Below are 24,993 nucleotides of genomic sequence, written 5' to 3'. Positions count from 1 at the left end.
CAGTACAGAACACAGAAGGAGATGCTTAAACAAGTAGTGTTCAATAACGTTTTGTACCCCAACTATTCCCTGGAGATGCAGTCCTAATTCGCAACCACACAAGGAAGAAGTGGAACCAACCCCGCTTCAACGTCCCTTTCATTGTGGAAGATGTCACGCCGTCTGCCATCAGAGTGCAAAGCAGACGTGCTTGGACTTTCTTAGGCAATGTCAGACTTTACACTGGAGAAACCCCTCTGCCCATAACCCCAACGGAAGCAAGCATCGGGGAAGAACCTCAGCAAATGCAGACAAGGTCTATGACAAGGAAGAAGGACGCAGAGGCTGTTGAATAAAAGAGAAGATTTAATTGGACTGTGACCTGGTTCGGGACACTCTTCTAGCCGTCTCTGAAAGGGTTAAAGGAAGCTAATGCGAACAACCTGTGCTGTCATTTCAGGGTGAAAGAAAAATTGTTGGTTCTTAAAGTCACAGGAGCTTGTTAAACTTTGGACTGAGGCACGCTTAAGCCTTGATAAGAAGAGAAATATGCCAGATTCTGATTGTGGTTTTGACAATTGGAAAAGAGTACAGTATCCTGATTCATTCCACACTGAGTTTCTGTTTGGATTTGCCTATGGTGATACCCAATGACACCGTTTCAAGGAACATATTTGGCATTTTTCTCTTCATTTTGCACACATATCCGGTTATTGTGGGGAGAACTTCTAATATTGGTGTTTTTCTGCAAGAACCTAATAATTGTCCCATTGTAAGGAGACTATTCGCAGCAATCATCGAGCAAGTTTCGCAGTTACCCGAGTACAGTGGAGAGAGCACAAATGCCCCTATTAATTGATGCCGCACACAGACTAGTAATTAGGGTGTTCTTTTGTCTAATTGAAGAGTACCCGCATCTTATTGGAAGACACACGGATGTGCTCACATTTCTAAGGGATCCTAGAAGCACTGCAAACTTGAATATAATCTTGGAAGGCATCATAATCCAAGTAAGTTTATATTCTGCGAGAAATCTGAGATCAGAGTGAAACTTTCCTTCGAGGGGCAGATCGAGAAGTTGCTGGTCGAGACAGAACTTTTTGTTTCATGCTGAAAGAAGTTCATCATGTAGTCTGGTTTAAGGCAGATTCGACAAGTGGACTGGGAGCTAGTGTATGTCATTGAACTTGTCTGTCAGGTATTGGCAACATTCGCCTGTGTTAGGACGCAATAATTATCAGGCTTCCACTAGACGTGGGGTTTATGGATCTCGTACATGCCAAGGAACTATGGCTACTGCTCCTTTAAGACCTCGTCTACCGGGAGCTTGGAGGTTGGCATGCAGACGTTGGCGTACTCTCACTGCTTTCTGGTTTCGCCACGCACGCTGAGGGCCGTTTTTGTATTTGTCATGTGACTCCTTATTTAAGCCCCACCTCTACGTTGTGCCGGCGCTTCTGAATCTTGTATTCTATCGGTGTGTTACTATCCCTCGTATCCAGGTTTCTGTCCCTGTTACCTCTGCTTTGTTTCCTCTTATTTTGACCCAGACCGTCATCGGAATTGCCTAGCTCTGCCCTTTGTACTTTTGCTGCTGCATTGTTTTCTGACCTCGGACCGCCATCGGATTGCCTAGCCGTGCCCTTGTACTTTTGCTTCCCGCTTTGCGGTTCCTCCCCGAACTGCCTCTGGATAGTTTTTTGTTTGTCAGTGACACAGCGGAGCCCACACTGTACTCTTCTGGCTCGGCTGATTCCTGCACTACAGCGGAGCCTACAAAGAACTCATCCGGCTTGGTTGATTCCTGCACCCGTTGTGAATCTTGCTGTTTTGTCTTAGTACTGCTCAGAGTTCATCGTTCTTCTGACCTCGTCCACCTCTGACTATTTACTGCTCTTCTCCCCGCATTTGGACCTTGGAACTCTTTCTTGCTTTGGATTGCTTTGGGAACCTTTACACCTCCGGTACACGGACTAGAGACTGCCTTGGTGTACCTTTAGGTGTCCGCGTGCCGTCGAGTTAGGTTGTGTGTACTTTGGACCTCTGCTGGATTTCTCGCCCTTTTTTTCTGTTTTAACCATCTTGTTTACACTTTGAACATTGGTTTTGCCACGAAGATACAGGCTCAATTTCTTCTACTATCTGGTGATTTCAAGAACTCTTTATACTGCACAGGTTAGTGTTTGGTTTCACTCTTGGTTTTTGATTACTGCCACGAATTGCATTATTCTGATTGTTGCTCTTCTTGCAGTTGTCTGGGGCCATGCCTGTACACTTTGGGAAGACATCTCGTCCCAGTATCCTGTTCCTTGTTGTTCTGGGTTCACCGTTGGCATTCCATCTTTCCGCCAATCAACTGTTCTGGTTGTCCTTTGTATCAACTAGTTCAGTAGATTGGCGAGAAGAATTCCTCGGCTACACTACGAGTGCAAGAGCGCATCTAACATTGTCTAGACATACTGAGAGTGGTTTTCATCTTGCTGGAGGGGCATTCATATTTTTGTCTGGTTAAAGATTGGTTCCAAGGAGACATCGAGAGTTTGCTCGTCTCATCTAGAAAGCAGATAGCAGATTGAGGACGGAATTGCTGAATCAAGACAGCAGCTTCCAGAAACAGTACATAATGCATGTATTAAAGATGACTTTTCCTTCCTTAGGAAACAAAAATGTGTAGTATCAGCAGTAATATAATAATGCCAGATGCAGAGGGATGTCCACATTGTCCACGAAGTAGATGATGTAAATTCACATACCTTTGTGTTATTTACGCTTGCATTGTGTTCATAATCATACTGCTTTCACTGACATTATGCACATCGTACTACCTTGATGTACATGGAGCTAGGACTCCAGTAAATTTTCCTGAGCAGGAGGTTTCAATTGTGGCAACTTTTAGGCAGCCAAGACCCTATGTAGTTATTCCTGTCCCAAAGAAAGATGATAAATTACCTGCACTTGAGATAAGTGTCACTAATAATTGTTCACATGCAAAAAGTATCTTAGGAACTCTGTTTGGACACAGGAAACAGGCTTGGCAAGACAGGTAAGACAAGATTGTTAGACGGTGAGTTTATACAGATAATGCATGCAAGCACACCTGGTCCTGCAATAGATGACCCAAAGATGATCCCTAGAAGACAGACATACATGGAGATTTTGCAAGGCCTTTTTCACGCCTAAATGGTATGTTGAGAGGATGAAACTTGTTGAACCTTCTCCTACGCGGAGAACTGATAGGTGTTCCTGTAATTGATCAAATCAGAAGGGGCTATGCTAACACACTTCATGACACGATTATGGAAGGTCACGTGAGAAGGATGAGACCGAAAAGAAGCACCCAAGAATATGATTTTGAATTAAATGATTAGCTGGACAGTACAGCGCACCTGGGAAATAATATATGGTATCAACATAAAGAAGAACTTCAAAGGAGGAATGCTTCGTATGTGCACTCCTGCCATGCAATATGGGGAAATCTAAGATCTTTATAGCCATTGAAATAGATGTTCTGACTGCACACTGCATATTACATCTAGCATTCTGTAGTACAAGAGGCCAGTTCATGGGTCGAACAGCCTACCTCAAATGGGCAGATCCAGATGAAGATGACTATATCCCGGACACAAAGACAAAAAACAGAGCCCATACTAAGAATCATGTGATCAGATACGAAAAACCTGGGGTAAAAGGAGCTGGAATCATATGGGAAGTAAATAAAAAACTGGAAGTTCCAGGGAAAACTGCAGAAGATATTTGTCAATGGAAGAACAGAGGCCAGATGCAGATTTGGGGAACTGTGCTATCACCAGATGGCTGGGAAGAAGGTGTAGTGATCTGCAGAGACTGGGTGATATTGGTTCACTACCAACCAACTATTGAGAATGCACAGATGTTGTGTAAGCCTCTATGGTCGAAACTTGCTAAACTACTGACATGGGTCGAAGACAGAGGAGGACCCTTGCAGATAGTGCCTTTGGCGAGTGCAAAGCTGTGTTTCAGAAACAATGGCACAAGAAAAGTTGGAGAGAACCAGAATTGTGGGAGAATATTCGAAGCACCAGATCTGAAAATTGGGACAGCAGTAGATCATTATTGGGCTTGTGGATCCAAGGCATACATGAAGTTACCCAAGGATTGGGGAGGGATATGCCCATTGGTAAATGTCCATGTTCTAGCATTGGTGATTCCAAAGAGTGATCTAAGCCTCAACAGTTTTCCCAAAGCAGGTGCTCACTTGAGGAAGAAGAGATCTGTGGAGCTCATGAAAAGGATAAAGATGGAGAACAATTTTTCAGCTAAGTCAACAGAAGCTTTTGACTCTATTCCTTATGAACACAGGCTGTTCAGCCAGACCTCGTCAGTGTTCACGTTGATCTTCATGCCGAGAATCCAAGTTGGAGCAAATACAAAATGACTTCAAATCACCAGATGGGAATTGCTGCAGACAATTAACACAACTATAAAGGGATTCAATGCTATCAGAGAAGAGACGAGAGCCATAAGACTGATGACTCTTCAGAACAGATACGTCCTGGATATGATTACAGCAATGGATGGAGGTGAATCATGTTGCACATTTATACCTTCTCATGATGATGAGAATGGTACCTTGACAGGGGCCATAGACATGCTCCATGGTCAAATGATAGACGAAGTAGAAGACATTTCTGATGAAAGCTGGTTTGGATCACTCTTCTCTTGGGTTAAACAATGGATGGCAGATATGTTCAAGTTTCTTGGAGCCCTGATCGTGTTGGTGTTGCTTGGATTTTGTGTGATCAAGATAATAATGTAAGAAGACAGCAAAGAAAGCCATAGGGATGAAGATCATGATTGATGTCGAATCAGGATGGAAAGCCAGAGACTTGACAGATGAAGAAATCACAGACTTTGTGAAGGCCAGTAGCCATGCACCTGAGGGGACGAAGTTCCTGTATCCAAAGAACCATAAGAAGTATGTAGGAAGATGGATTTACTGCAGTCCAAGTGGACAATGTAGTCTCATGACATGGAACAAAGATGAGCATGTTAAATCAGCAGGATGCCTGAAGGGAGTGATAAATATATGGGTCCCAAAGAAGCTTTTCTTCAGACCTAAATGCCTGGATGTGAAGGATGATGAGAGAGTGGTCGATGAATCGCCCAGAAGGGGGATGTAGAGAAGGAGCTAAGTACCCCCACGTCATTCGTCCCGCCCATATTACCTGTCTGTTGGAAACCAGAGTATGAGACATACACGTAGCAGTTGAACAGACAAAGAGCAGAGTATGGACTCTGTGCAGTACCAGTGAAAGTACCAATACCTAAGAGAATCTGGGAGGCAAGGTACCCATTGAGAAAACCATACCTACATACAAGAAAATATGATGACCATTTGAATGAAATCCCTGAAGAAGCAGAGCCAATAAATGGCAAGGACGAATGGTAACGTCACTAACCATCGCCAGTATACGTCACACAGAGCTGAGATGACATACATAGAAGAGATGCAGAGCCCAGAGAATGCAGATATTGTATAAGGCACATGTACAGATGCAAAAGAAACGTAAGCATATATATATATATATATATATATATATATATATATATATATATATATATATATATATATATATATATATAGGGACAAGTGAATGATGGATGTTTCCACTACTTATTATAGCAGTACTGGACAGTAGCAAGAAGGCCTCATTTCTCGTGTGTCACAGTTAAAAAGCAAATTGAATTACAAAGTGAATCTCAGCAGACGAGGCTGGACGAGCCAAGAAGCCAAGATCTTATCAAACTGGAGTGAATTGACATTGGATACAAATCGTGTGAAAGAATAAAACTCCTGTTCAGAAGGCATGAACATAACAAGGAAGACATCAGAGGTTTATTAAAAAAATAGTATTAAATGCACAAAAAGGCTCAATTCCATGGTCTCCAGTCACATGGAAGCATGAAGTTGGACGAACGAGATGGTCACACCTATGCACAAGGGCAGACCGTGCTTTTCACTCCCTAAATTTCTCAGAACTACGATCACTCAGAAGGACGAGCTTCAAAGCCTAATTGACAGTAGACCACTGAGGTGATGATGGATTGATATGCTAATTGGTATGAAGTAATGGTTAAGGCAAACTCACCCGCACCTGTATGGCCAGCATGCAGGCTGCTAGACATAAGTGGAAAAGTACTGATGGAGTTTAGAGTGCCAACCAATTGTAGACGACCGTGTAATTATGGGTTCCTATAGTTATGTAGACCAAATGGGAAGTTGTGTATTTAGTGACGTTCATAGTGATCATTTTTAGGGAAGGGCTTAGTTGCCCCACCTGATGTTAAGTAACCAATCACATATTCACACTTTTTTAGACTAGTATGGATCGTATACGTAGATGTTCACTCAGAGCCAATCACCCATGCCCGTAAGATTTTGTAGTTTGCCACGTAGGATGATGTTCGTACACAAGTAGGTTAATGTCATTGATGATGAGTATTGCTTATAAGATCTCAGTTTTTACTACGAATGTTTGAGTAAGAGGATCGAGCAATTCGTTGATGTTCGTTATGCTCCCTGTTTTAGATAATTGACATTAAAACCGCCTTCCTTTTGCCAACTACCTGAGTCGTCTTGATTATTGATGTATGAATAAAGTCTGCATCCCCATCCATCTCCAGGGTAATTGCAACTCATCAAAGGGGCTGGACTATCCAGTTCAAGGTGTCTAGAAACACGGGCTGAAACCTACAATTTTAGCACATGTTCGAAGCCGCCTGACGGCTGGTTACCCCAGCCGCCATCTTCCTCCCACCCTCTGTCCCCTTTCTTTTTTGTTGCCTATTTCCAACCCCCCTCCCCATACCCACTTACCTGTGTGTTGCAGTCTTGGCCACTGCAGCAGTTTCTCCGGCTGCTATGGAAAGGGATGTGGGGCTCCCTACAGTGCCCTGCCTTCCCTTTCCATGGTAGCCATTTTAGCACAGTATTTTCAGTCATTGAAAGGCGTCCCGTTCAATGACTGAAAATAATAGCTTTTTTTTAGCACCCACTTTTATCCGCTTTGGTAATCCAGGGTGCTAATGGCCTTAAACCCCCGTCCCTGGGGCTGGAACAGGGGTAACGGTCAGGAGCCAAAGCAGAAACTCTCACAAGAGAAGGCTGGGCAGAGGTAAACATTTTTTACTGGGCAAAGATCCAAAGATCTGGACAAGGGAGGCAGATTTGATTTTAGAAAATGTACACAGAAGAGAGTCAGGGTCCCCGTGAGAACTAAGAGTGCACTACAGTGGAGTAAGAAACGGCAGAAGGAGAACACAAGGGTAAAGACACTAATTCAGAGGAGCAGCCAATATGCCGTCCAGCTATCCGGAGAGCTACCGCCTTACCCTCAAGAAAACAAGAGAATTTGCCTTGCATAAGTCAAGAGATGGAATAACGGAATGAGGCTGCCGACAGGAAGGAAAGTTCCTCCAGAATGGTAAGTATCTCCTTCTGCATGTTGCCTGCCAGCTCAACATGAGAGGAATACAATATATGTTGGACCTCATGAATAGATTTTCTGCCTGATGAGAGCAGGGAAAGGTAAGCAGCTGTAGCTAAAAGATCATACGACCAGCGCCAGAGTCGTCATTCTGCGTGTTCCCTGGCGGATTCAATGGCAGCAAAGTATTACAGAAACCATTTAGGATGGTAAGGCTTATGCTTAGGAAGAACCATTTTAGGTGGCATAAGAGAATCAAGAGTAGAGTAAATCCAGCTGTTAAACCCCACTGTACTAGCAGGGACACGAAGGGTGGTACAAAGAGGGATTGGGAAATGAGAAGGCCTTCAAAGGAAAGAGGGTTGAGTTTGTTTACAAGCAGAAGTGAGAGCAAGCAGAGAAGTAGAAGAAGGATTTGCAGGGGGGACTATTGTAAAATGGGAATAAGAAATGATTGATCAGGTTTGAATCAGGTCAAGAATGTGGCCGGCCGAATGAGTGCTGCCAGGCACCAACTGGGCAAGAGGGTTTCATGGCATTTCATCGACAGTAATTACTTCGTGGTAATTTACTACGAAATAATTACTTTGAAATTTGACTTAGAATTATTTTTCTAATATTTTTTCAGGCCCCACCACCCCATTCCCAGCGATCCCCCTTAATTACTACCCCTTCCGAAAACCCTACCCACCCCCTTTTTGACCCCTTAACCCTTAAATACCATATTTGTCAAAGTAATTTCAAAGTAATTACTTTGTAATTACCACGAAGTAATTACTGTTGATGAATGAATGAACAGGATACCAGGTAAGATTGAAAATGGCCATGGGGTCTGCTGTAGCTTCCACCATGGGCCTGTGGGGACAGTCTGTCAGTTGTTAAAATCACAAGGGGGCTTCTAGGTCAGATCAAGTGAGTGTAAAAGAAGAGTGCACCAGCTATAGTGCAGGGAAATGCGGGATCCTGTTTTTGGGTGGGGGACAGAATAGACAAACACATGAAATAGAAGTGACATTTGCCACCTGAGGTGTAAAGGCCAGCGCTTCAATATTTGGAAGTATAGGTAAGGGACTGGCGACAAAAGAAAGGGAGGTGCAAGGAACAACAGCCACACCACCTGCCGTGGACTGGCCACAGTCTAGACTAAGAATAGCAGACTCAGAGGTTATGGCTGAAAGTCGAGTCTCTGAGCTATGTTACATCAAACATCCGATATTAAATCATAATTTGTTTAGAGAGTGTGCCTGCATTAATAAGTGAAGCTGGACTAAGCGAGTCCTGAGATGTAATCAGGACGGTGGTAGTAGATTTACAGGAGGGTATAGTCTGGATCCGCAGTAGGCCCAGACCCGGCAGGAACAGAGACGTCTTTATGGGGGGGGGGGGTAAAAGGGGCACTTGCCCCGGGCCTCCACCTTGGAGGGGGCCCCAAGAAGGAGAATTATTTAAAAAATAGTCAGTTTCCCATAGTCAACAAAATTAAGTATTACACATCAGGATTTTCTATGGTGTGCTGCGAAGGCTAAACCTATTTTCTATCTGTTGTTGACAAGTACATTTTGTTCTGATCTTTTCATCTTGTAATGCTATGTTCGCTGTGGTATACATAGTTTGCGTGGCACAACACCTGTAGCCTTCTCACCTTTCTGTGGGGATTATTTTGATCATATGCAATAGCCAAAGTTGAAACACATATTGATACATTTGAGTGCCCCGATGGTTCAGGGGATAGCTCAGTGTGTTAAGCACTCATTGCAGAGATATGCGTTCATATACAAGATTATAATACCAAATGCCAGCAAGGCCGACTCAGCATTTCAAAAATATGAAGTTGTTAAGTCTGCATATATATGTACTTTGTTTTATAGCACTCCAGGTGTTATCATCACCAATGTACCTACACCAAATAGTGGTTGCTATAGAAACTAACATAGCGTCAGTATGGTGAAGGTCTAGAAATTTGTTTGTTTAGATGGGGAGTTGTAAAACCTGGACAGGCACCTCCAATGATGATAATAAAGTGTTAGTGGTGTTTTTGTATCCAAATTCCAGACTGTGGAACCAAAGCGTTCATGCTTGGATCCTGGCTTTGCCAGCAGATGATACAGTGATACTGGACAAATCTTATATCACTGCAGTACCATACAGCCTTCTATGAAAAGGTTTGCTTCTCACATACTGGTGTCATTGTTTGGCCAATTACCTGCTCTTTCCCATCATGTAGGCCATTTGAGTGGAAGGCGTTCTAGACAGAAGAATTCAGACCAGATATTGCAGGCTTCTTACAAGCATATATTAAGGTATACTTATGTGACAACAAAACGGTTTGCTGTTTTGTACAATTCAAAGGTTTTTCAGCACGTTTTTAAACACCACTGTGCAAGCCTGTGTTTCAGGTGTATTTAAAGGTTTAAAATACAAAAGAGAAACCTATCTGAAATCTTGTAAGATCACATCCATTAGTATGCTGGTATTTATATACTTTCCTTGATGATGGAGACAATGAAGCAAAAATCATTCCCATTTTGCATAATATGCTCTATAGCTTTTTTTTAAATGTTTATATTCGGTCATGTGATTTTCATATTTTCCAAGTCGGTTCTGTAAAATGGGATTATTTTAGTAAAGGGTAAAAACTAGAAAAGAAATTGGTAAATATCAGAAATTGCAGAGTGGGTACGAATCCCAGCTTCACCTGTTAATCAATGTGTGATCCTGGGTATCTCATTTAATCTTGTATTTCCTCACCTGTCAAAATTGCAAGTCCCAAAACCTTTCAAAATTGTCGGCCCTTCAGATTGATTTTGTTCTCAGGGTGTGATCTTTAAAAAATAATCACTCATGGTTTCACTGGCTATATACAGTGTTGCTTCCTCTATAATGATAGTGAGCATTGATATATTACATGTCACAGCCACCTGTTTCTTTGCTCTCAAATGGCAACACTGCTTCAAAACCACGTCTCACTTCTAATCTCAGTCTGTCTGGATACAGACCCCTTCCTGGTATCTTCAAATCGTCATACACTCTCTATGCTATGGTATGTGTAGTTTTATTTTTGCTTCCCATCGGTCGCCTGTATCCATGCTTGAGCACTTCTGCTGTCTCCCAGGCAGCTAATCTGAGTCGTTTGACTATTCTGGATTATGTGTATTTTTGTCAGAAAATCTGTGTTCTGCAGTTATACTATGCCCAGTATACCTTCCACGTGGCTGCTATTGATGAAATGTTTGCTGTACCTGTTCTTGAACACAAGTACCCTCGTTGTAGAATGGTAACGTTGCTCTTGAAATGCTCCAGGTTTATCAGTCTGATTACAACAAGAATGAAGAGGGTAAGGTATCTGAAAGGGAGTTTAGCATGCTTACTTTGATCTCTGCGAGGCAGCATATCAATCTATGGGTTGTTATCGTGACACGGGGTGCGGCGCACTAGATATTCTATATCCCTTAATTTCTTTGGTCTGTTGGAGGGGGCCCCCAGAGGTGGCCGTGCTCCGGGCCCCCAAAGTGCTTAAGATGGCCCTGGGCAGGAAAGACTAAAGGACCAAATGGAACACAATGGAGGCCTGGTGAAGGGCCAAGGGAGGTCTGCACGATCATATAGTAGGGGTTAGTAGCAAAGGGTGGCCCTCCTAACATCTGAAAGTCCATTAGAGCAAGTAAGTCGCAGCAGAGGGATAGAAAGACAGTCTGGTACCTGGGCACACAGATATACCTTTTACTGTCTGTGGACGACGTTGCTTGTAAATATGAGAACTTCTGCAGATTTGTTTACTTTTAGAAAAGCACTGAAAACGTATTTATTTCTCAGTAAACTGTTTTATGGCAAAGATGTTATGCTGACCTTCATGACTATTTCAAGGTAAAAGTCAAGCTCTAAACAGCAATCTGATTTTATGGTCTCGGCTCTCTCTCCTATCTCTAACTCGCTCATTAATGGTGGCACTCGGTGGGAGGTCCTCTTGGCCTCCTTCCACTCCTCCAAGACCATCATTAATGTCCCACTGCGTCTCCTCAAGACCCTGTTCCCAGGGACGTCATTTCACCAAAATGCCAGGGGTAGAGGAAGTGACATCACACGAACCCTTGACCCCCTAATGACATCACCGGAAGTGATATCATTTGACCCCACCCCGAAGTGTTATCACGGGAAGCGATGGAACACAATCTTTCACCCGTTGACAAAACAGGAAGTGGCATCACATAGCATTGTACACTACGAAAAATATGCTTACGATATCACTATAATGTGATGTACATTTCATACAAGAAAGGATCACCATATGTATCATTAAGATCAGTGTGTGTAGGCCCATATTACCAAATTACTGTGAATGCAAGCAGACGTCCATGGCCAAATGATAATGATGTGTTATTATATAGCACTTACGCTTAAGCGCTTTATATAGAAAAAATATACACCCAATCTCGCCCAACCTGTGTTGGTACTCATTTATCGACCTCAGAAGGATGAAAGGCTGAGTTGAGGCGTTTAAGTTCAGACTAAATCAGTGACTCACCCCCTCAAGTATGCCTGAAATAAACCTTTAATGAGTTTAGCAATTATTGTATAGAATTCCAGAAAGACACATTATTTGGTATTCCTATTCTTTCTTATTTAGGGTCAGTGCTGAAAGTGTTAGACGTGTGACACTCCTGTTCTCATTTTTATTCTTTTTTTAAGGGGCCTGAACAAGAAAGCCAGCACTCCAGAAGTAAAGAGCCACATGGTGCTGGCCACAGCCCAGGAGCTTGCATTACAATTTTTTTTTTTTAAATGTATTTCGTTTTTTTTTTAGAGGTCGCAAGGGAGACCTCAGAGGTCGCAGTTGCGACCTCGGGCGACCCCTAAATGACGTCCCTGCCTGTTCCATCTGCTCTCATTTCTAGAATCTATCCTTCTCTTAATTCTTACATTACTAGTCTTCTTAGCATTTCTATCACTACTTCTACTTTTCTTCTTCTATTTAAGCATGCCATTATTCTTCCGGTTCTGAAAAAACCTTCTTTGGATCCTGCCATTCCTTCGAATTTCCGTCCTATTACTATCCTGCCCTATCTTTCTAAATTACTGGAACATCTTATCTACTCTCAGGTTTCTTCCTTTGTCACTCTTAATTCTATTCTACCTCGCTTTTAGTCAGGTTTCCGAGCTCTTCACTCTACTGAAACTGATCTTATCTGTTTGCGACTCTCTCCTTTCTGCCCGCTATGCAAAACACTCTTCTATTCTTATTCTTTTGGACCTATACGCTGTTTACTCATTACTCCTCCTTTCTCTTTCTTCCTTAGGTTTTTCTTGCTCTGTAATTTCATGGTTTCAATCCTATCTTGCTAATCGTATTTACTCAGTATCCTGGGCTGGTGTTAATTCCGATTCCTTTCCTCTCCTTCATGGTGTCCCACAAGGGTCTGTCCTTGGTCCATGTCTCTTCTCTTTGTATACTTCTCTTTTAGCTAAGATTATTTCTTCTTTTAGGCTGTCTCATCATTTTATGCTGATGACACCCAACTTTTTCTATCCTTCTCTTCTTTCACGTCTAACATTCATTCAAATCTTTCAGCCAGTCTTTCCGCGATCAGAACTTGGATGTCGTATCATTTTCTCGTTCTTAATCGATCCAAAACGGAAGTTCTCTTTTTCCCTGCCAATACTATCCCTCCTCGTGTTTCCCCTCCATTTGTTCTTTTTTCCCTTTGCATCTGCCCTTTTCACTGGCAGCCCACAACCTTGGGCTTCATCTCGATACTAATCTTTCCTTTGCTCATCATATATCAATTACAGCTCATTCCTGCCGCTTTCACCTTTTTAACATCTGGAAAGTTAGACCTCTCCTTACCTTCATTGCCATGAAGCTCCTCATTTCTTCTTTAATTTTCTCTCGATTATTTTACTGCTCTGTTCTTCTTTTTGGTCTTCCCGGCTCCCGTCTAGCTCCCCTTAAATCTAATTCCTCTATTCGTCTTTTGAGTTTCTTACCTATTTGTGATTCCGTTTCCCCTTCCTCTTGACCTCTCTCCGCTGGCTACCTTTTCACTCTCAACTGAAATTCAATTTTCTCTATCGGATTAAAATCTCTTTATGGACTTGCTCCTATTCATCTTGCCTCTTTTGTTTCCTTCTATGTCTCCTCTCACACGCTTTATTCCCAAACCCACTTTCTTTTAAATGTTCCTCGTTCCTCTTGTGCTTCCTCTTGTTTCTGTTCTTTTTCTCTTCTGTCTCCTCTTAACTGGAATGCTCTTCCTCTCTCTCCGGTCTATTCAATCTTACCCCACCTTCCGTTCTGCCTTAAAGACCTTCTTACATCTGCCCTAATTGTATTGGTAGCTTCACTGTAAACTATATTGTTTAATTGTAACCATTTGCTCAATTTTAACTGTACTGTAAAATTGGTCATGTACAGTGCCTTGGCTTAAGGCGCTATATAAATAACAAATAAATACAAATACAAATACAAATGTTAATCTGAATGGCACCTTCTTGGTCCAGACCCTCAGCCCAATCTCCTCCTCCTCCGGTAGGCATCTCCCGCATCTTATCAACTTCTTTCCTTCTCCCGCTACTCCTCCTAGCACCTCTCAGACTCCTCTGCCATCTCCTTCGTCCGCCACCCCTCTGGCACCTTCCTCCTCCTCTCTGGCTACTATGCCACCTCCTGCTATCACCTCTGTTCACTCTTGGGCCCCTCTACGACCTCTGCTGAGTGTACCTCAAGCCTGTACTCCACACGGAAGTCTTTCAAATGTGGTATCCTGCTCCACGGCACTACTCTAAACTCTTGCTCTGCTGTCAAATACTCCTCTGACCTCTGCCACATCCTCGAAGAATTTGACCTGGATGTCCTTGCTCTCACCGAGACATGGTTCACGGCCAGCTCTGTCACAAGTTTTTTAAACTCTTCTCCTTGATGGCTACAAGATCCTCTCCGAGCCCAGAACCAACTGACCCAGAGGTGGAGTTGCACTGATGTTTTCGGAGTGGGTCCCTGCTTATGTCATTCCTACACAGGCTTACTCCTCCTTTGAATGCCTGGTCTGCAGGCTCTCTCTCTCTCATGGCCTCTCTCTGACTGTTGCCACCATCTACAGGCCACCTGGCCAGGTCACCCTCTTCCTCTCAGAATGGGCTGACCTCTCCTCTTCTCTCCTTGCCTCTACCTCTCAACTTCTCCTCCTCGGAGACCTCAACATCCACCTGGATGCTCCTAATCCCTCCTCTGCGCTCTTCCCCAACCTCTGAGACACTCTCTCTCTCTCTCCATACTACCCTCAGGACCGACACATTCTGCCGGTCACACCTTGGATGTTCTCATCTCCTCGGACATCCCCCTCTCTAACCCTCTCACCACTCCTCTCTCTTGGACCTACCACTTTCTGCTTTCCTCTCACGTGAAACTGTCTGTCCCTTAGGCAAAGCCCGCACCGCACTGACACCTACCTTCTCTTTCATTTGACCCATGAAGCGTGTGTCAGTGGATGCCTTTGCCTCTACTTTCTCTGCTCCTCCTACTCCTGTGGCTAACTCACACTCTGACACAGCCCTCTCTAACCTGCATCTCCAACACTCTGGACATCCTTTCCCCTGTCATGAGAATCCATCAGAAGCCTACCTCTGAGTGCTACACTTGTTATGACTCTGACCTCATTGCCTAGAAACGCAAGTGCACGGTGGCCTTGCGCACATTCTCTGACAAACTGGCCTGCTGCCTGCTCCAAAGGCAATAGGCAATACAGACTATCTGTCCTGTCCAAGAAAAGAGTCCACATCCTAGCCTGCGTCTCTGCGGCCACTAGCAACACGGCCAAACTCTTTAAAATCTGCAAAGAGCTGGCCAATCCTTTTGCAGTCTCCACCTCTCCTGTTCCCTACCAGCCCCTCTGTACGGCTCTGACTTCTCACTTCACCACTAAAACTCAGGACATCCTGTCCTTGCTCTCCTATTCCTCTCCCTCTCTTGGACCCCTCTGGTTGCCTCCCCCTCTCCTCCTCCTTTCTCCTCTTTCTCTCTGACAGGGCCTGACAATGTTTCTAGAGAAGTTCGATCTATGAAAGTGTCATCCAAACAGGTGCTCCCCTACTCCTCCAGAACGATCAAGGACCACATTGACACTGTCGCTCCAGCCTTGGCTGATTTCTGCAACCACTCCTTTGCCACTGTATCTCTCCCCCGCCCCCAAGCACTCTCTTGTGCACCCTCAAACTCCTGGAAAAGCTGGCCATCTCCCAGCTTACTCTCTACACTGAATCTGTTGGTTGTCTCCATGACCATTAGTCTGGCTTCAGAGTTGCCAGAGGCACCAAAATTGCTCTCCTGAACACCCATGAAGATCTGCTCTCTAATCTTGACTCCAGCCCTCCTTCTGTCCTCATCCTCCTTGACCTTTCCTCTGCTTTTGACATGGTTAATCACGCCATCCTGATCAATCGACTTTGTGAGAACCTGGGCATCACGGATCAGGCACTGGAGTGGTTGACCTCCTTCCACCTGGACCGACCCTCACAAGTCCAACATGCGTCCTTTCTCTCATCATGTGGTGTTCCCCTTGGCTCTATCCTCCCACCCTGGCTATTCAATGTCTACCAGGCCCTATCAGCCCACCTGATCTCTACCTTCTCCTCGAACTTGCAGTGTTATGCAGATGACACTCAGCTCTCTGGCCCATTTAAATTTGAGCATTGTGATGCAGTGGGCGTACGCTGCTCTGTTGGGTCTGGAGCATGATGCTTTTGTGCTTTCTTGAGAAACGTATGGCGGGGCATCCTTGGACAAAAATCTGTGAGTGATGAAAGTGTTTTGAAGAGAATTTGTTCACGAATAGGGACCTGGCTGGATTTTTTCCTTGCTGCCGTGATATTTTCAGCTTTAGGGATATTCAGTCCTGCTCTGAGTGCGTTATTCTGGATAACCTTAATTTTCAGAATATTGATATCAGTGGTGCCTGCAAAAAGGGCATTGCAATAGTCAAGTCTGGATCCTACAGTGGCTCGAACTATGGTAAGGCAGCTGTCCGGGGAGATGAAGGCTCTGGATGTGTTTATTAGCTTAGCCGTGTATGCAGCAGAGGAGACAATGGCGCTAACATGCCTTGAGAGATATAGTGTGCCGTCAAGATATACACCAATCGTTTTCACAAAAGGTCAGACTGGAATTGGGATACCGTCAATGTTGAAGGAGGGTTATTTGGGATCCAGCTTCTTGGTCACTGATGGGGGTCATACCAGAAGTATCTCTGTCTTCTCGTCGTTCAGGCATAGACAGCGAATGGCCATCCAGGCATGGATGGTCATGTAGACAGAGTGGTGGAGTCATCATGCTAGTTGCAGTAGGAGTTGTGTGTCGCCAGCATAGTTTGTATAGGATATACCGATAGAGTCCAGGAGGACAAATAGTGGTATTGTGAATATGTTATGCAAAGTTGGGGACATGCAGGATCCTTGGGGCACACAGCAGGTTATAGGTGCTGGTGTGGCATTGGCATTCTCCACAAATACTCTGAGGGATCTGTCCCCTAAGAAGGAGGTGATCCAGGATAAGGCCTCAGGAGAGAAGTTGGCTGAGGAGGATAGGTGCTGGCCTAGGATTTTGGGTCCACTAGGTTGAACGCTGCTTATAGGTCAAGGAGAAGCAGCAGGGCAGGCTTTGCCTTCATCCCTGATATCATCAATTTGGATCTTTAGGTCGAGTAGTGCTGACTCTGTCCTGTGGCATGGGCGGAAACCCGACTGACGCATACCCAAGAAATGATTGGCTTCATGGAATCACTGGATTTGCAAGTAGGCTGCTCTATCAAGAATTTTTAGCACGAAAGGGACAGTTGTGATGGGACAGTAGTTGGTAGGGAAAGTGGGTTCTCGTAAAAACGTTTTTTACTGAGATGGTTTCCAGGCTTCCTTGAGGTTGGTGGGGACTGTGCCAGTAGAAAAGTAGGCGTTAAAGAAGGAGGCAATGATGGGTGCTAGGATGTCAGAGCAGTCTTTAATAAGACTCGCAGGGCGGGTATCTCCTTTGCATCGAGATGGTTTAAGTCCTTTTAAAATGGTTTTGACTTCATCTTCCGACATGTTGGAAAAGTAGAACATGTGGGGATTTTGGGGGCTGGTAGTAGGGGAGGATGAGGCTGTCAGAGATGCTTGCAAGGGGTTGATCAGGGATTGTTTGGTGTCAATATTTCTGTGCAGGTTGTAGATTTTGACAAGCATGGCGTTTTGAATATTGGTACACCACAAATCGTCTTTGGCTATAGGGATCGGGGGATGGTAGGGGTTTCTACTTCCCTGAGAATAATGAATATCTCATGGGTGTTGAATTTGGCATTGGCAATGCGGGCATTGTAGGTGGAGGATTTAGCAGAGAGGACGACTTTTTTCTAGGGTTTGGCAGCTAGCGTGAACAGTAGCCTTGTGGCTTCTGAGGGTAATTTATTCGAGTTAGCTTCAGCTAGCCATTTGTTTGAGCAGAGTGTTTGGTGTTCTGGGGTGAACCACGAGTTTCTCTGTGTAGATGATTTGAGTTTGCGTGGCTTGAGCGGGATTATGGTGGCAATGGCGGCAGTTAGGGTTTTTGCGTACAAGTCTGCAAGTGTGTTGGGGTCGTTGTCGGAGGGTAATTTGGGTAAGAGTGAGCTGAGCAAGGGAGCGAGACATTCCTTTGTGAGGTTTTTAGAGCTGTGGGCAAGAGTGGGGGGCAACGGGATTGCGATAGGTGAAGCGTGTCCAGTTGGTGCAATGGAGAACTGCACTATGATGTGGTCATGTTACGCTCACCTGGTTCCCACAGGGGCGTCGATCGGACCCGGACAGCTGCGGTCTCCACCAACGTGATGCGTAGTGCAGAGATGACTGTCTGGACTGGCCCACCTAATTTTGTCTGCTGGACTCGTAGAAGTATTCTCCTACAAGTGGAGAAAGGGATTTAGCCACCCGTGGACTTTAGTGATGGCCCCCCAACTGTTCTCGTTCTCCCCACTAATCACCTCCGATATCCCCTCTTGGTAACCTCACCTTATGTTTTTAAATGATGAGCTCTCCATCCTGCATGGCATGCAGGGGCGCGTAGATACCAGTTACTTCACTGGTTTGAAGGTACTGGAGGAGCTCCGGAGGAATATTGACTCCAGTGTCTATAAAGTTCAAAGAGTTCAATATGTCCGATGTTCACTCTTGTTCCATTCCCTCGTTAGGTTGCAGCTGCGTCCAAAGACTATTGCCTAGAGGCAGCTGATGGCGTTCAGGTAAGAGTCTGTATTACCAAACACTGTCCGGTAAAAGTTGCATGAGTTTAACTTGCTGTTTTCTCTCCCTTTATAGGTGCGGCATAGGAAGATGCGGTGAATTAAAGGATAATACCTCCGGTGGTAAAGCAGGTAAGCCTATGGTGGCAAGAGATTGTCTTTGTCGGTTTTCTCCGCTCCCCTTGTTATTCCTTTTGATTTCCCCCCAGCTGGGTTTCGACGAAGAAAATGATGGAGGCAGCGCTCAGTCGAAAGATGCGGTGGACTGGTGAGTATGATGTGGCGTTGCTGCTGGCGAAGCGACGCGTGCTGAAATAATGTCCTTTCCAGGCTCAGAGCTGTGTTGGGTCTGGAATCAGGTAAGGAATCAAATAATGTCCGTGATCTAACCTCTACTCCTTTCTTTTCCTTTTGTCTAGGAGCTCTGGATTCGAGGCGGGCGTGGCAGAAGACTGAATGCTGACTTGCACACACGGTGAGCGTTACGCTGCTGGATGCAGAATAACACGAAGCATGGGCTGCTGTTCGTGCGTGGTTTAAATAGCCTGCAAAGTAGTCCCAGGTAAGAAGTTCCCCAGAACCACACCCGAGTGAAAATTAGTCCCTGTAATAAAATAGTCCCATCCAGGCCTCATGTTGGCTTGGACTCATTTGCCACATGTTCTGCATAAGGTAAGTAAAGTCTATGCGCCTGGTGCCTATGGCGCCAGGACTGATTTCGATGATGAGCCTGGCGCCTAAGGTGCCAGGACTGAATCCAAACAGCCCCCAGCCTGGGCTGTTGAGGTTTTAATAAGTATCTGGAGGCCTGCTCCCGGGGCTGATGGACTCGATCCGGATGCCTGGGGGTAGGCATCATGACAGGTCAGACAAAAGGCAAGGGCTGTTAGAATGGATAGCCACCTGACAATTGAGATCCGCAATCCAGTCTAGGATGCTGCCTTCGTTGTGTGTGGGCGTGCTAATGCATTGTTGGAAGCCAAGAGTGCTAAGCGAGTTGAAGAGCAATGTGGCAGCTGGATCATCATGGTCATTATAGCCTAAGTTGAGGTCTCCCAGGAGGTCGATTTAGAGGTGGGTTTAATGTAGGCACCTAAGGTGTGTAGGAGGTTCTCTTCAAAGGACATGGCTGAACCTGGGGGGCAGTAGATGGTATGCAGAGTAATGGTGTCCGAATCAGTGATGGTCAGTTTAACAGACAGTATGTTGCAGTTATCGGCGGGGTGATGTTCAATTCTCTAATGGTCCTTTGCTATGAGTGCAACTCCTCCGCCTCTGGTGTTTGGTCCATCAGTACGGTAGATGGTGCATCCAGGGGGAAGGCCAATAGAGAGGGTAGGGCCGGATGCGGCATGCAGCCATGTTTCTGAGGTTGCTAAAATGTCAAGGTTGAGGATAGTGATAAGGTTGTTGATATCAAGAGCATGCACAGGGATGGACCGCATGTTGAGTAGGGTGCATTTCAGACGTAGGGTGGGTGCACGCCCAGTCTGCTGGCTAGATGGCATCTTAGTGGTGTCCTTCTGTTGGGTGATGGGCTTTGTTGGCTTGTGGGTGTTGCAGGTTGCAGTAAGCTTTGTTCTGGGTCTAAGGGAGGTTGCTATCCGATCCCCAAGGCAAATGTTTCTTTTGTTGGTGATTTGTGGGAGTGAGGTGTGCCGTAGGAGATGTGACTCCTGGAGGACAGTGCAGCTTGGGACTGCCAGGTCAGGTAGTGCATGTGACTGGGAGCTGAGCAAGACTCCCTGATGTATCCCAGTACTATTGGGAATGCCAGTGATGGACTCATCAGAGGGAGTTTGTTTAGGCCCAGAGCAAGATAAGCAATAGCTGCTAGATTACTCACGAGGGGGTAGAGAGGTGGCAGGTTTCGGGAGTACATGACAAGTGGTGGTGTGGCCTAGGGTGGTAGGCACTAATGGTTGTGTGAAGTAATCCTTACGCTTGGGGGGTGTGATACTATGTACAGGCTGCTCATTGGACTTAGTGCTTATTGGTGTTTTGCCTGAGGTCTGCATTTGGGGAGGTGTTGATGGTGGCCCGAGATGTGGTGGTTTGGTCAAGGATGTGTTTAGTGGCAAGAATATTGCAATGGGGCGGGCCAGGTGTGAACATGGGGTGAAGAACGAGAGGCATGGTGAATGTGTGTCAGGATGGTGCTGGCTCGTAAATGGTTGATTCTGAGCAAGCCAGTGCAAGAAGTGGTGGGAGGTGGATGGGGTCTGAGAGGTGTGGGTGAGATGAGTCCAGTCGTGGGTGAGGGGGTCAAGTGCATACAAGACAGCCCATGGGACTCCACAGGTGGCCGCAGTGAGTAGGTCAAGGGCACTTGCAGGCGGATCAGCGCATGTGGCATGGCAAGGGGCTTCCTAGATGGGGGTGTGTGCAAGTTTGCCAGCACATAGGTGTTGGCGGACCGAGGAGGCGAGCAGGCTGTCTGCCGTGCCGCAAATGCATGTGCATGTTCAAGGGGGGGGTGCATGATGGTGTGACAATACCCGGATGCAGTGACACGCAGGGGTGGGTATCTCAGCTCTCGGTAGTGGCTTGAGGTAGTCATCTTGAAGTGGTGGTGGTGCGTTATCCCTCACTGTGAGTGGGCGTACATGGAGGAGGAAATGAAGATAGAGGATGAGCAGGTAGGGTGCGTGGGGCTGTGGCATATTTTGGGTGGCGCTATGCATTTCAGGAGGTGAAGTCGGATGGGTTGGGTATATAGAGTGATGGGAGGAAGCACATAGGGGGTGGGATGGAAATCACAAGGGAACAGTACATTTTAACAACAGTTACCAGACACATAGGCTTAACGGGAGCTTGGATAGGCAGAGCAGGCAGAATCAAACGCTGATCGTAGCGCGTGGCTCAGCTAAAAAGAGGCGGTTTCTGCTCCTCCTACAGGCGCAGATAGGAAGGGCCCTTTGATGTGGTACTTCGGGTTGAGCCGGCTTCGCCTACCGGCTCACTCCCTGGGCTTGAGACCAGTAGGAGTTCATCTGATTAGCCGGGACGGCAGCCATAGCTGCTGCAGTGGCAAGAGTGGTTCTTGCTGCTGGCCTAGTCTGCGCAAAGCACACAGCAAGTGGGTCAAAATCAGCTGCCTTGTTAGAGCGATATCCTCACTTGTGTGAGTTCAAAGGAGGCAGATGGTCAGCCTCAATGCAGGGAGCAGTGGGAGCAGAATCCCAAGGTGGGGGACCTCCGAGGCTGCTTCCTTCTTTGTGTCATATTTCAAATGGCCCTGAAAAATCTACCAACATCAAGCACTGTTGCAGTGTCTTTCTAGATGAGTTTTCCATTGTAGAGCCAACCAATGCCTGTGGCACTGACTTATGTAGTATGTAGGGTTGACACTTGTTCCATTTATTAATCATACATTAATACACAGCAGATGCCATCTTGGGTGCAAGACCTGCTTGACTCAGCATATCTTAAAGATTCTATACTTGATATTTCGCTTGAGCCTCTGTGATGTTTATTATGATGAAAGATATCTGGTGTGGGTGACAATTAATCGTTTGTTCGGTAAAGCTTATGCACATTTGTTGTTAGTAGGAGAGCCGGCTCGGACTGGAACATCTAGGTACATGGAGCGATCACAGGCACACTCCCAGACAAAGGAGCCTATGGTATCCGATTCTATTAGATGCCTGGCCAAGCTGACAAAATGAAAAAGAACAAGTCTGTAAAACTCATTAGCACCCTGGCGAGGGGTGCCAGCCAATCAGGTGGCAAGGAACGCAGGCTTGAACCGCAGATGAAAGCCTGTGTTCAATGACGTCTGTTGGCCGACTCCGCCTGCCGCCATCTTCCCCCCACCCTCCGTCACTTTTTTTCTTCATCCCCCCACACTCCTACTTGAATCTAAGTGATTTGCCCGCGGCTGAAACTACCGCGGGCAAAACGTTTGCATGAGAAAGGTGCGAACTACCAAAAGTTTGCACCTTTCTCATGCCAACACACATACATACTCACACAACACACCCCCCCACCCACACCCTCAGCACACCCCCTCCCACAACCCTAACATTAACAAACCCCACTAACCTTCATTTTCACGCTGAGTTCCTGCAGCGCCAGTTCCCTTTCATTTCTGTGATCGGGAATTGGCGCCACAGGGTCCTTTTCTTTTTTTTTTTGTTTTTAAACGGAAGGCTGCGGTGGTGTCCCCCGCAGCCCCGGCTCGCTATACCATAAAGTATAGTGAGCGGGGCGATGCGGAGGACACCCCCGCAGCCCCCGTTTGTTTATTTGTTTGTTTATTTTTTGAACGGAAGGCTGCGGGGGTGTCCCCCAAAGCCCCCGCTCACTATACCATAAAGTATAGTGAGCGGGGCGATGCGGAAGACACCCCCGCAGCCCCTGTTTTTTTTTTTTTACAATGCTACCACCAAAGGTTCGAACTTTTGGTGTTCGAACCTTTGGTGGTAGCATTTTAAGAACTATTGGTCATTGCGACCATTTGTTTACGGTAAAATCAACTGCCGCCTACACTCATTCCCCTTGCCTCCCACAGGCTGCCATAGAAAGGGAAAAGGGGCTCCGTATGCAGCCCCGCATTCCCTTTCAATGGTGGCCATGTTTGTAAAGCCTTTTCCTTCATACAATGGGACGCCACGCGGGTCCTGTTGAACGAAGGAAAATTATTTTTTTAGCACCCCTTGGTGCTTTGGAGCCTGGGGTGCTAATGGCCTTAAGCCCCTATTCCAAGTGGGTAACTTGGGCTGCCGGCTGTTACCCACCGTTCCAGCCCTTTGAATAAGGGCTTAACGCCACAATAAAACGCTTGGATGCTTTAATTGATGAGGCTTAAAAAGCTAGCAAATACGATCTGAATTTAAATTTTTAAAGGCAAATTGATATTTGATTTGCTAAATTAGTAGTTGCTGAGAAATGGATGTCATGTAGGGAATACTGGCCTCACAAAGTGTATACAATCATACTATATAATAAATGGCCAGATGTATGTTTGTCCAAAGCCGTCTTGCACAGTAGAGGCTGCCCGAACGCACAGCATGCTTCGCTAGAGGGAGCTGATACCTAAGGATATACAGTGGTCTAATTTGCATTGCTTTACCTGTTGTCACTGCTAGAGGGAGCTGCAACCTTGGGATGTATAGTGGTCCTACTGTGATAATGAAAACCTGCACTTTGGCCCGTATACACAGGACTGTACACTAGTTTGGACATATATGCTTATGTACTTACTATTTTTGTCTTGCAGAGGAGAAGGAGAAACTAACGATGTCCGAGATCAGAGGGCCCAGAGTCTGGACATTGGGAGAACCTGTGCAATTAGTGTGCGTTGGGTTTCACTGCCCCAAAGGCGTCGAGATAAAGTGGACAAAATTGAACAACGGCCTGGAGACCACGATCAACCCCAATCCCATGACTGACTGCCAGGATACAGAGCCACTATTGGCTGAAGAAGGGCACAAAACTGCGACCTTCAAAGTTAGAGAAAGCAGAGGCTATGTAACTATCAACAGTGCTGTCATCGGCACGCCAACGATAGGTGAGGACGAGGGAGCCGTGTTCAAATGCCGGTTTTTCACCAAAGACTCCAAAAAAATAAATGAAGAGAAAGAATTCAAGGACTTCAAGATTCAGGGTGAGCCTTAACCCTTATGTCTTTCATAGGTTTATGTGCCCACTATTAGTAGGATGCATTTGATTAGACCAATTGTGCCCTAGTTTGTTTCTCGTTTCCCTTTGCAGCCAGTAAGAGTCTCCACCTTTAAGAGGCTCTTTAAAAACATCCCTCTTATGCACATGTAGGTATCAAGGTGGAGTGGAGGCATCCCTCCCTCTCCCCCACACCCCCATGTGGTTATAGTCATCACTTTGCCTCCATAGCAGACAATACTGAACCTGAGACAAGGAAATAATGAAGGTGATTGTTATCCCTTCACCACCTATGCAGACATTATTGTCCCTCAGACAAGGAGATGATGAAGGTGATTATTGTCTTCCCTTCAACACCATAGCGGACATTATTGACTCTCAGACAAGGAAATGATAAGGTGATTATAGTCATTCCTTCACCACCGTAGCAGACATTATTGACCTCAGACTAGGAAATGAGGAATGTGATTATAGTCATTGCTTCACCACCGTACAAGGAATTATTGACCCTCAAGGTGATTATAGTCATCCCTTCACCACTGTTGCAGACATTATTGACTCTCAGACAAGGGGATGATGAAGGTGATTATAGTCATCCGTTCACCACCGATGCAGACATTATTGTCCCTCAGACAAGGAAATGAGGAATGTGATTATAGTCATTCACCCCGTAGCAGACCTTATTGACC

The 24,993-nt window shown here is 45.6% G+C and overlaps 1 protein-coding gene across 1 annotated transcript in view; it reads left to right on the top strand.

Annotated features, from left to right (window-relative positions):
- Positions 1–24,301, top strand: part of LOC138498391 (tapasin-related protein-like) — a 253,624-nt gene extending 229,323 nt beyond the window's left edge. Inside the window, exon 5 of the mRNA XM_069622163.1 lies at positions 23,904–24,301. Within this exon, the coding sequence (XP_069478264.1) occupies positions 23,904–24,301 (398 nt within the window). The remainder of the gene's footprint in view (positions 1–23,903) is intronic.
- The last annotated feature ends 692 nt before the right edge of the window (positions 24,302–24,993 follow it).

This window comes from Ambystoma mexicanum, chromosome 5q (assembly GCF_040938575.1).
Source record: "Ambystoma mexicanum isolate Mex_15411 chromosome 5q, UKY_AmexF1_1, whole genome shotgun sequence".
Taxonomy (NCBI): Eukaryota; Metazoa; Chordata; class Amphibia; order Caudata; family Ambystomatidae; genus Ambystoma; species Ambystoma mexicanum.
This window is presented reverse-complemented; position numbering and strand designations above follow the sequence as displayed.